This window comes from Lampetra fluviatilis, chromosome 8, assembly GCF_964198595.1.
Source record: "Lampetra fluviatilis chromosome 8, kcLamFluv1.1, whole genome shotgun sequence".
In the NCBI taxonomy this organism is placed as follows: domain Eukaryota; kingdom Metazoa; phylum Chordata; class Hyperoartia; order Petromyzontiformes; family Petromyzontidae; genus Lampetra; species Lampetra fluviatilis.
Window position 1 is genome coordinate 13,931,788 of NC_136282.1, and position 12,094 is coordinate 13,943,881.

Genomic DNA, 12,094 nt, shown 5'->3' on the forward strand with positions numbered 1-12,094 from the left:
ATCGCTTCGAACCGTCAGAATTCGTTCCGTCGGCGCGACACAAAGCTTCGAAACACGCGAGGTCCTCGCTGCCCGAGGGCACCGCGCGCAAGCCACGCGTCGCTTGCCGAAAGCGTTCGTCGCCTTTTCCGTTTGACCCTTAAGACCGTGGATCACAAGCCCCCAATGTACGCGCACAAAAACCTTGCGCAGCGATACGGCCAGCGCAGTTCCATCGGGGAGGGAGACTCGGTTACCAGCGGTGGAAGATGTTCACGATCTATCCTCCTATCCCAGTCAGTTTTGCGGAAGACTGAACGCAGAACGCTGTTATTCCACGGGGGCCCACTCGGGCGGCGCGCATTCGCGATAGACTGGATTCGTGCCAGTGAACGATAAGAAAAATATTCTAAATTTTGTAGCACATCCTTATTTCCCCGTGACCATTTTCCTCCCCCCCCCCTCCACGATGTGCCCTAGAGGCTCGGCGATATAATTACCGAGTTGGCACCGCATATACCCTGAATTTCAATCCAGAATTCAGTCACCAATAATGAAACTAGGCCCTCGAGCATGGGCTGGTTGATGGTCTCGGTCTGCGTCGACTTAACAAAAAACAATTCCATCTCTTGAGAGTAAAAATTCTATGTTATCGGTTTGACTGCGACGCGACACTTAGAAATGTTGTGGACTGTAGAGGTCACTTAAAAACGTTCCGGAAGTAACGAACTTGGGGAGTTTCTTGAGCACAGAGTGACGATGATAAAACTGTCCCGAGGGTTCCGAACAGAAAGGGAATTAATTTCTTGACACCGATAGCACACGCAGAATAAAATTGGGAAGAGCGCAAAAAAAATCACACCAAGTTCTTAATTATCGTGGCGTTGCAGCATGAACAAAAAAACGATACAGTTAGCTAATGATACAGGGAATGTCCCATTCTTTTACTCTGGAATGGCCATTGCCAAATAACAAAATTAGATGTCACATCGCAAAACGTGAGCCAACTAAATGTTATGAGGCAGTGTTCACGATGCAAGTGGTGAAACTTTAGCGGCTTCGTCATGTCCACCGGTGCCACAGCACGTCCCCCCCCCGCCCCCCCCCCCCCCCCCACTTGACGTTTCATTATTTTGCCATCAAGTGCGAGTGCAGCTTCGTATCGTCTCTTTTGCCCCTTTTTTTTCTTCTTGAGTCTTTCAAGTCGGCGAGATAAGTGCATCCACATCATCGGGTCAGGGAGGGTTTGTGGGAAGAAAAAGGGAGAACAAAAAATCCCACCGGAGACGATTTTCATTTCCGTGCCGACGAGAAGAGGGAAGTCCGTTAGAGGGCTCACTCTTGTGCGGCCTCTTAAGACTCGTCACGGATAATTGGGTGCCGAATTCTAAACCGCAGAAAGATATTCTGCCCTCGTTACGGAGCAACAATAACATCGCGATGCCAAAGTAGGAAGCGAGGGAGGCGGGGTGCAAAATATCATATGCTGCTAAACCCTGCCTTTATTTGGAGACATACATTGAAAAGAGTCATTTGCATTTTTCAGACAGAATATTGATATTGATGATGATAATAATAATAATCGCGCACTACACAGGCTTTTATAAACAACAATTGAATAAAATGTTTCCCATCGGAAGCGTTACAACTGTGCGATTATTTACATGCGACAAGCCGAAGAATTTTTTTTTTTGTCCTGCCCATTGAAAGAAGCGATGTGGGTACGTCCGTGCGGACACGCACGCACGCACGCGTACACGCACCACTACACGCGTACAACCACAAACTAAACGTACTGCAGCATGGGGCCACTAACTACCCTCCGGAGGCTTCGCGGGGTTTTTGCATCACAAGGCACCGTACCGTAAACACTAACATGAAAGGCGTGTGAAGTGGATGAAGGAGGCGGAGGCTGGGCAAAGTGGCAGAGGTGGAATACATGTTCGGGATAGACCTGGGCAAGTGCTCGTGTTTGCGTCCGGTTTGGTTAGAACCAGGGAAAGGATAGCGTCTGATTGAATGGTGTGGTTAGGGTTAGTATCTGATTCGTATAGTTAGCGGCAGGGCGAGAGTCTGGCTGTCTGGTTAAAGAAAGGGCTAGGGTATGGTTGTCTTGTGTGGTTAGCGTTAATGGCAGGGGTAGTGTCGTCGCTGCCTGGTGTGGTTAGAGTCAGTGGCAGGGGTAGTGTCTGGATGGAAACTGTGGCCAAGGTCAATGCTATTGTCTGGTTGAATAGGCACAAAATACAAAACTTAACTGGGCACACATTTGTCAACAAAGCTCGTGGTAGATCTGGGGCATGTGGATGGCGAGTGCGAGGTGGCTGCAGCAGCCTCTTTAACCTGTCGGCGATGACAGCGTCGTGGGTGGGGGGGGCAGTGCGATTCGGAAAGAAAACGGGCCGCGCGGGGGGGCGGGGGTGGTAGGGGGGGGCACCACGACTGGGGGTTTCGAAGCAGAATGCACGCATACACACACACACATACACGGACGTACGCACACACAAACAAAACAAAGATCGCCTATATCGCTTTAACAGGCTGTTGGGGCAAGTGCTGTTAGCGAGCACCTATGAAGGCCAGCACGGCACACGAGGGGGTGGGTGGCCAGCACCACGCCCGACCGCCTTTGTCTCCCCAGTAGCGATGTTTTTACACAACGCACCAGGTACTCATTTGAGGCTGAGTCAGCCTAGGGGAGGCCCAGGACCGGTTCAAATAATCGTCACCGGTGTTGGCCGTGAACGGGAATCGAACTCGGGTCGCCGGGTTCGTAGCGCAGCGTAGCGCTAACCGCTGCACCACCACTCCCCTACACGCGCACACGACAAGCGAGGGAGCGGACGTACGCAGCGCAGCGCGCAGCAGCGGCGAAGCTGAAGAGCGGAATGTCTCTGAAGTTTCCCTCGATTTGCGCCGAACGTCCATCGGACGACTCGCGACAAGCCGACACAGAGGGGTCGTCGCCGTTCACGACCGCACACAGACGAGCCTCGAGCCCACAGCGATTCACGGTCTGCATTTAGACGACATTTATTGTTACAGATTTTTCTTTTTTATACGTGTACGGGTTTTGTTGCCTAGTCTCTTAGAAAAAAATAGTTTATATTACATCTGTTTTGATCTAACCTAAGGCCACGTCTAGCGCTACGCTACAAAATAGTTCTAAATATAAATTTAATATTTTTTTGTATAATAGTTTTATATATTTTTATTTTTTTTGTAATATTTGTCCAAAAAATACATTAAGGCTGCTCATAAAGTTGAAATAGACGTTTTTTTTTAAATATGTACAATGGTTCACAACAATAGTATTTTATTTCTCCAAGCCGTTTTTTCTTCTTTAATCTTGCGTTCGGGTTAGTCGAGGGTTTTGCGTTTGTCGTCGTCGTCGTCGTCGTCATCACGCCGTGGCGTTCACCGTTGGGTCGCGCGCCAGCTCGGCCGTCACGCTCGAGCCAGGCCTCAGCTCCTCCCTGAGGAGGGGAGGGAGGGAGAGAGGAGCGGAGAGAATGCGCCTTTAAAACACACACACAAAAAATGTCACGGCCACGTTTTTGAATATTTCATACGGCCGAATGGGTGGGTGGAATTGCGCCCGGGTAACGGGCCTATGAATCCACGCGACGTCAGCGACCGATGTTCATATTCGTGTTTGACAAGCCTCACACATTTTATTATTCACGCGTTATTCAGAGTTGGAGGTTTATTTGATTTCTCAAGGAGGATACTTTTCTGGCCACTGTAGAAATTGGATCGAATTTTTTTTTTATCAGTAGGTGACCCCCGTTTAATTTCATCGCAATTTTGGAATTTGTAAGTTACATTTCTGCGCGGTGTTTACACGTTACAGTTGACGTCATGAACAAAAAATCTTTGCAGGGTTTTTCCACAAATTAATAACATTATTCCATGAACTATTATGAAGTGCTTTAACATCGGTGACCGTGCTTTGAATCTCAAACGAATATATATCATTTTTATTATTTGTCCAGCCCTTTGTCACTCCACATAATAATAATAATCATAATTAGTTTGCTCATACTTCACCATGCCGATCAGTGCGAGTTAGTGAAGGCGGAGGGGGGGGCATGACATAGGGGTGTAGAGCTGTAGAGCACAGTACAACAATTATGATCCCAATTTTGAGTTTTATCCATTATTCACGCTTGCGGCATTTTGTCCCTGCGTATTTCTCGTTACCACTTGGCACGGTTTGTTTGTTTTCGCGCCGTACCCGACTCTCTCCGTCACGTGCGCACGTGACCTCGTGCGCGGGTCCCGTGCATAAATAGACTCTCCGCTGGACCCACTTCAAAGCACGTCGCCACAAACCAATTTACGCACATTTTGGTCTCGAAAAGTCGGCAACTCTCAGCCCCAGCTCGCACACTGCACGGCTTGTCCAGGGAACAGCAGCGTGGTGCAAACGTTCAATTAGAACAGGCACCAGTATTCTATTAATCATGAGCGTGCTCTTGCTTCGTACCCCGCTATGGCACGTGAATACTAATTTTTAAATCATTTGCAGCCGTGTCAATCTGCTCCAGGATCGAGACCTCCCCACCCCGTCACGTGTCAGTCGCGTATAAACACTCGTTAACTGGCCGGAAACATCTCATGTACGGAGGACTGCGGCGCTTGTGAAATTGTTAGCGCCAGCTGACTGCCTGGCTTACAGCTGTGTCTGTGGCTCTTCAGTGATTGTGAGATTCGATGTTCATGACCAACATTGCTACATAAAAACTAAACATTATTTTAATTCCTTTATTACTCTGAGAGTTGCTTGACCATACTTCACCACACTAGTGAGTATGAGTTTTGTGTAGAGGGGAAAGTGGGGGGGGGATACAGGACCAGTTCAGATGTCATTCTCCCCCAATGACAACTGACGTTTGCTCAGGGCGTCTCCGCCTGCAGCCTTGTAGACGGACGGTGAAAGGGAACGGGCGATGGAACCCAGCGATATGGGGGGGAGGGGGTGGTGGTGGGAGCGGTCCATTTCATTCCTCTGGGCTCGTGCTACCCACGCTACCCCACCCGTGCCACCCACACTCCTCCACCCGTTCCACCCACACTCCCCCACCCGTGCCACCCACGCTACCCACGCCCGTGGCGTCCGCGCATACCGGTGGGGCACGGTGATTTTGTTGTAGGTGCCGTTGCCGTCCCCGTCGCGGACGGCGTCGCTCCCCGGCTCCGGGTGCCGCTCGCCGGCCCCGTGCCTCCAGGGCCTGGGCGCCGGCGGGGCGGCGGCCATCCCGGTGGCGGCGGCGGCGCCGTCGTACAGCCTCTCCTCCCGCTCATGCGGCCACACCACGGAAGCGTCCTCCAGCGAGGGCCCATCCTCGTAGAAGAGGAGGCTCCGGGAACGCACTGCTCCGCCGCCGGCACACACGGGCACAGTGGGTGAGCGGCAGGTGAGTCGGGGGGGGGGGGCGGGGGGTTGTGTGCGGGGGGGGGGGTGAGTGGGGAGTGAGTGGGGGATGAGTGGGGGGTGAGTGGGGGGTGAGCGGGGGGTGAGCGTGCGCTGTCGATCGGTGATTAAATTCCTGCGCGGTGTTCCAAGAGTTGCGACCGAATTTGGAAACTGGTTTCTACCCGCGATGCTCGCTGTGTGTTTAACGATGCACCGGTCGGTTGGAGGTTTTAAAGCAATTGTCCCTTGTTTATTCAGAATGTTATAGGAAATACCACTCGCAGCTTGGTAAAGATGAATGTAAGCAATCTTACACTCGACCATACTTCACCACACTGGTCAACGCAGTTTGGTGTGGGGGGGGGGGGGAGGGTAGGTGGGGGGGGGGGAGATCGGGGAACCAGGACCAGTCCAGATATCACTCGCCATGAGCCAGAGCCAAGAATTGAACTCGGCTTCACCAGCTTAAAAGGACATGCTGCCTCACCACTGTGCCACCGCTCCACCCACTGAAATATTATCTCATTTAAAATGTATCTCGCTGAAATATTGAGCTCTATTTAAATGTTAATGATCCGTTGTTATTACGGCTCAATGTTCTCGTATTATTATTATTATTTCAGCGTGTTGAATGTTAATGTTGACTTTTTTTTACCAGATGCTTACTGTATTTGCTTTGTTTTTGACTCAGTTGTCGAGAGACCTGCTCACGGTAAATGTGCGTGAATGAATGAATGAATGCAACGCTTTAGCAGCAGGACGAGCGAGCGAATTAGTTGCGCAGGCAGCTGCGCTTGACTCGCAAATGGATTCGAGTAAAGCAAGCGACGAATTAACTCGAGGTGGGGTTGGTTTCACCGAGCTGTTGGCCGATTCTAAACGAGAGCAAAAGGAATGAATTACTGAATGGGTGAATGAAACAGACCGGGAATCCACAAGCTCTCAACTTAGCCTTAAATAAAGTATATATGAGCGAACGAATGAATTAATTTGTCCTTTAAAGAGGACACACTAATGAGTTTACCAGAGACAATCTCAAATGGCCCTGAATGAATGAATGTACGTGAACAAATTATTGAGTAAGCAACAGAGAGACAGGCAATTTCTATGGGCTTAACTAGTGTCAACCAATGAGCCAATGATGGAATGAGTGAATGAGTGAGCAGAATCATGAGGGGATGAGTGAATGAACGAGTGAATTAATAAGTGAGTTAGCAGATGAGTGAATGAATGGGGACGAATGAGTGAGTGAATAGACGAATGTGTAGTTGAATGAGTGAGTGAATGTCATGGTGAATGAAATAGTTGTGGGGAGCGGTAGTGTCGTGGTTAGCGCGCTGCGCTACGAACCTGACGATCCGGGTTCGATTCCCACTCAGGGCCAACACCAGCGACGATTATCTGAACCGGTCCTGCGCCTCCCCTAGGTCGACTCAGCCTAAAGTGAGTACCTGGTGCGATGTATAAACATCGGCACTAGGGAGACAAAGGCGGCCGGGCATGGTGCTGGCCACCCACCCCCCTCGTGTACCATTCTGGCCTTCATAGGTGCTCGCTAACAGCACTTGCCCCTACAGTCTGCTAAGGCTGTATGGGGGATCTTTGTCTTTGAATGAATGAGTGAGAAAATAAATGAGAAAATGAGTGAGCAGATTAATGAGTGAATGAGTAAATGAACGATCGAATCAATAAGTGAGTGAGTGGATGAGTGAATGAGTGCGTGAATGAGTGAGAAAATTAGTGAGTGAATGAGTAAATGTGTGAATGAATGAGTGAATGAGTGGGGGAGGGGGGGAGGGAGGGGAGGAGTCAAACACGCAGAGGAGGCGGCACTCACTGCGCGTGGTCGTGTACGCATCCTTGCCCGCCAGCGCCACCTCCTCCGAGTGGCCGGACGAGGGGGCGAGCGAGGAGGGGGCGAGCGAGGAGGGGGTGAGGGGGCTCAAGCTGGGGGTGAGGCCGCCCAGCACCAACGCGAAGCACAAAGCCACGACCTGTCGTGGAGAGGCAGAGAGTGAGGGGTGGGCGGGGGGCAAGGAACCATCAGAATTAGTATTTTATACTGGAGGAATCCGAGGAGCTATAATGCTCTTAAATTTCGATTTAAAGCTTTCGTGACTGCAGGGATTCATCTTCTTGGTTCTTTCGGTAAAGTCACGTAGAAGGGGAATAATAAAATAATTAAAATAAAACATAATAAAATAATTCTCACGACGTTTTCGGCTACAATGCAAGCAGCCGTCCTCAGGTGAAGAACAGGTCTGTCGGAAAGACAGCGTCTGAATCACTGTCTTTCCACCGATGTCCATTAACGGAAGAGGTCACAACTTTACAACAACAAACGATACAAAAACACGATGGGAGTGCAAAGTATAGGAAAGGTAACCAAATCACTTAAAAAATATAGACAAATAAAACACTTTAAAAAAGGCGAGTAAAAAAAAGATGAACAATTTCTTTATCTGGCCAGCTAAAGCCGACCGAACTATTCGCTTTATATTTCATGAGCGACGTGGCCACAAATAAAAGTCCAACAAAGTAGCTTCTCACGTGGAAATTTCCAGCAGCAAAATAATCTACACGCATGTTTCCATCTCGGCGAATGTCCCTCCGCGCATTGCGGACACGCAGACTGCTTTGTTGTTCTTGTTGTTGTTCTTGTTGTTTGTTCTTGTTGTTGTTCTTGTTGTTGTTCTTGTTGTTGTTCTTGTTGTTGTTCTTGTTGTTTGTTCTTGTTGTTGTTCTTGTTGTTGTTCTTGTTGTTTGTTCTTGTTGTTGTTCTTGTTGTTTGTTCTTGTTGTTGTTCTTGTTGTTGTTCTTGTTGTTGTTCTTGTTGTTGTTCTTGTTGTTTGTTCTTGTTGTTGTTCTTGTTGTTGTTCTTGTTATTTGTTCTTGTTGTTGTTCTTGTTGTTGTTCTTGTTATTTGTTCTTGTTGTTGTTCTTGTTGAGCCGCTTGTTTACTCAGGGCGAGCCTCGCTGAGTCTCAAGAGACTCTTTTTTCACGAGGGGGCGGTCTTGCCAAGTTTGTCGCAGCAGAGGGCGATGTTCCTGCTGTCGCTACTCCTGCTGCTGCGAGTAATCCCACACCGAGTAATAAGTAGGTCACACTGCAGCACTGGGGATGCTTTTGTTCGCGTTTTAAACTAAGCTGCTTCTCTTTCCTATACCCTCAGCGACAGCTCCTCCCACACAACGTCCGCGACTTCACCTACCCAGACAAAGACAAGGCGCCCCCGTATAGCCTTAACAGACTTTGGGGCAAGTGCTGTTATAATGAGCACCTATGAAGGCTCGCACGGCAACCAAGAAGAGGGGGGCTGGCCAGCACCACGCCCGGCCGCCTTTGTCTCCGTAGCGACGATGTTCACACACCAGGTACTCATTTAAGGCTGAGTGGACCTAGGGGAGGCTCAGGAGCCAAGTTCAGATAATCGTCACCGGCGTTGGTGGCCGTGAGCGGGAATCGAACTCGGGTCGCCGGACTCATAGCGCGGTGTGCTAACCGCAGCACCACCGCTCCACCCCCCCCCCCCCCCATCCGGTACGCGACATCGTCCGGTAAAGGCCGTGGCTGCCTGTGCCGGGGCGGAACGGCGTCGCCTACCATGAGGCACGTGCTGGTCTGGGTCGTCGCCACCTTGCCGGGCCTCGGAACCTTGGACGCGACGAGCGTCTGGAGCCTCTGCAGCTGCTGCAGCAGCGACCTGGGGGGGGGGGTGGGGGGGAGGGTAGAGGCGGAACGAGAAGACGCGTCAAGCCACGGCCACCGCCACCGCCGTCCCGGAACAGCAAACTAAAAGTGCAAAGGGGCTCCCACCCCGGCAGAGTTAGGGTGATAAGGGTTAGTCAGTGCGTACTGTACGTTGAACTTCTTTCACACCGCACGTAGCCAACCGTGACCGAGTACTTGTGGATATAGTTGGCCAGATGGATTGGGCAGAGCTGGTACCGGTGGTGAGAGTCAACGGCAGGGCTGCTATTAGTGTCGAATTGCGCAGTTGATTGGAGTTCGAGGCAGGGCTTGTAGAGTGCTGGCGACCAGGGTAGCTTAGTTGGGTCAATAGGAGGACCAGTAGCACTTGGAGCTTGTTGGTTACAGTTTGTGGTAGGATTTGTCACTGGTTAAGTAGAATGTCAGGGTTATTAGGACGGCCCGTACCATATTGGCTGCTTGGCTAGTTGGTTATGGTGGTTGGGGTCAGTGGGAGGTAATTGCTCGAGGCCATCAGGGATGTAACAGTCAGTGGCTAGACAGTGTTAGTGGCTAGTAGGGCTCGACGGTTAATTGGCCAGAGCGTTCCACCTTCTAAACCGCGTAACCCCTCCGTCAACTTCAGCCAGAAGAAACCATCGGTGCCACTTAGGCCGCCCTCCCACCGCGTGCGCGTCTCTCGTGTGGCCACGCGGGGGCGCCCCGCATGAGAAAATGAGCTGGGGGGCTTCAGAGCCCAGCAGAGGCCAAGGGGGTGGTTTTGTAATTCGCATTCTGGCAGGGCCTTGACGAGATGTTTTCTTTCTACTACGACGACGAAGTTGCGTCTTGACGCGATGGCAACCTCTGGACGCTCCAAGTACCCGTCAGCCAACACTCGTCCCACCCCCCCCGCCCTGCCGATCGATGGCTCCTGGCGGGAAATTCCACGTTCACATGGAGGGAGCCAGTCTGTCTGCAGCAGCGGTTCTTAACCTCTACTGCAGCCTCGTACCCCTTTGGTTCTCAATCGTTATGTTTTTTTTATACTGTTAATAAATGCAAAGGGTTTGATGCAACAAAGTAGTTGTAACTTACGTGCCCGTGCTTAGTTTGTTTTTCCGATTATTTACCTTCTAAACAAATCTGGCCACGTCTCGCACCCCCAGGAAGGGCATCTCGCACTCCCAGGGAGTGCGTGCACCCCAGGTGAAGAACCACCGGTCTGCAGGATAACCGGAGTCCTCTTCGACTTCCCATGTGGTGGCACAAAGCTTTAATTTAACTTTCTGGCCCGGCTTGACGCTGCATTAGCGCCACGTCGTCTCAACTAAACGCGGGTGGTTTTTTTTTACTCCTCGTCTTCAAACACCCTCGTCAAATACCAAGCTACGTCGCACTGAGGATTTCCCCCACCGCCGCCTCTCCTCCAATTCCCGTTGCTACCCCTGGACATATGGAAGGCATTACGGCGAAACGCCAGACACAGGCGGATTGTGTCCGTAATGGGGCCCGCGGACGGGCGTGTACTCTCCCACACCCAGTCATCATGAGGTCATTGTGCCCTGACGCCCCCCCCACCGCCCCCCTTCCCCCCCCCCCCTCTGCAACCCCCCCCTGAAACCCCCCGTGCAACCCCCCCCCCCCCCCAGCTGCGAGACAGAAACCGGATCGCTCCCCTCCATTCGTTACTCCGTGGGCCCCCAGGCCAAGGGTTTTACTCGCTGCTGCTACCCGCCATGGCAAAGCTTGAATTGCGTCATACAATCGCCAATAAGAGAGTGAATTATGCTATAACCTTGGTTAATAAGTACATGATCCCATAACCCTCTCTCGGAGCCATAGATACAGACTGGTGTCGCGAAATATCTGCCACCTCCGGGGTAACCGAATTTCTGCTTTGGCGCAGGAGACGATGTTTCTATGCCTCCATTGCGTGCCGCTTAAAAATTGGACTAATCGTGGTATTCATGCGTTGTTCATCGTTTGCTGTATTCGTTCCGCAAAGGCTTTTGCCTCCCCGTTAGCGGGGGAGAGGCGTCGTGAAAACGCGACGGACTGCTCGTAAAAGGGAAAAAGCGGCCCAAAAAAAATAAGCAACACAAACGTGCCAATGATTTCCTTCACCAAGCGCGGGGAGGGGGCCCTTCTCAGAACAGCGCCTCCCGCCCCACCACCGCCTCTGTTTCTATGAATCTCGAATAATCCGGATATACTCTAATCTCATCGATAGAAATGAACGAATGAGGACAAAACCTGAATACAGTAGTGACGTGTGCGGAGGGTCAATGCGATAGCGTATGCTCGCATCGAATTGCCGTGGCTGATGTAGCGGCGTAGATTTAACTTGAAGACTCGACTGACTTCATTGGACAATCGCATTTTAAATGACCTCGGCACGAACTCGTTGCTCTTGCTGCCCGTGGGGAGTTGCTATGGGTGATAACAAATACGAGCAGAACGACCGTTTTCATTTGTTTCAAGCAAACAAACAAACAAACGCATACGTTGCTGTATTTGTGACACAAAGGCTCGATTTTTTTTTTGTGGAAGAGGGAGGGTGTGAAAATGTGAAAGCCAACAGGCCGATAGACTCACACATTTTTTTTTAATTAATATGCGGAGAGACAGAATGGAGATTAATTACATCTTGACCTCGCCTGCATTTTCGCAGAATGCTTTGCCAGCTACGAGAGTGTCACATGGCGAGTGGCTTGGCCAATGGCGCGAGCGACCGGATCGTACCTGTTTGCAGTCTCAAGCGTCTCCACTTTTTTTCTCAGCTCGCTGTTTTCCGACGCGCAGTTCTCCACTCTAAAAGCACGGAACGAGGCGGGGCGAGAAACGACACCGCAAATTTACCAATTGCCGCATACGGCAACACGAGGCCACGACAAAAAATTACCTCGTGAAAGACCCCCAAACGCACAAGATCTCTGGCCCTGATCTTCAGCAAAGGCTCTGGCGGGCCACAACCCCCAAACCGCATCCGCACACAGACCATG

The 12,094-nt window shown here is 50.9% G+C and overlaps 1 protein-coding gene across 1 annotated transcript in view; it reads right to left on the reverse strand.

The window, feature by feature from the left end:
- Positions 1–1,458: 1,458 nt before the first annotated feature.
- CREB3L1 (cAMP responsive element binding protein 3 like 1) overlaps positions 1,459–12,094 on the reverse strand; it is a 58,869-nt gene continuing 48,233 nt past the window's right edge. The window contains exons 8-12 of the mRNA XM_078859223.1: positions 11,835–11,903; positions 9,003–9,102; positions 7,236–7,392; positions 5,109–5,355; positions 1,459–3,455 (exon numbers count right to left, since the gene is read on the reverse strand). Coding sequence (XP_078715349.1) covers positions 3,383–3,455; positions 5,109–5,355; positions 7,236–7,392; positions 9,003–9,102; positions 11,835–11,903 — 646 coding nt within the window. The 3' untranslated portion in view covers positions 1,459–3,382. The remainder of the gene's footprint in view (positions 3,456–5,108; positions 5,356–7,235; positions 7,393–9,002; positions 9,103–11,834; positions 11,904–12,094) is intronic.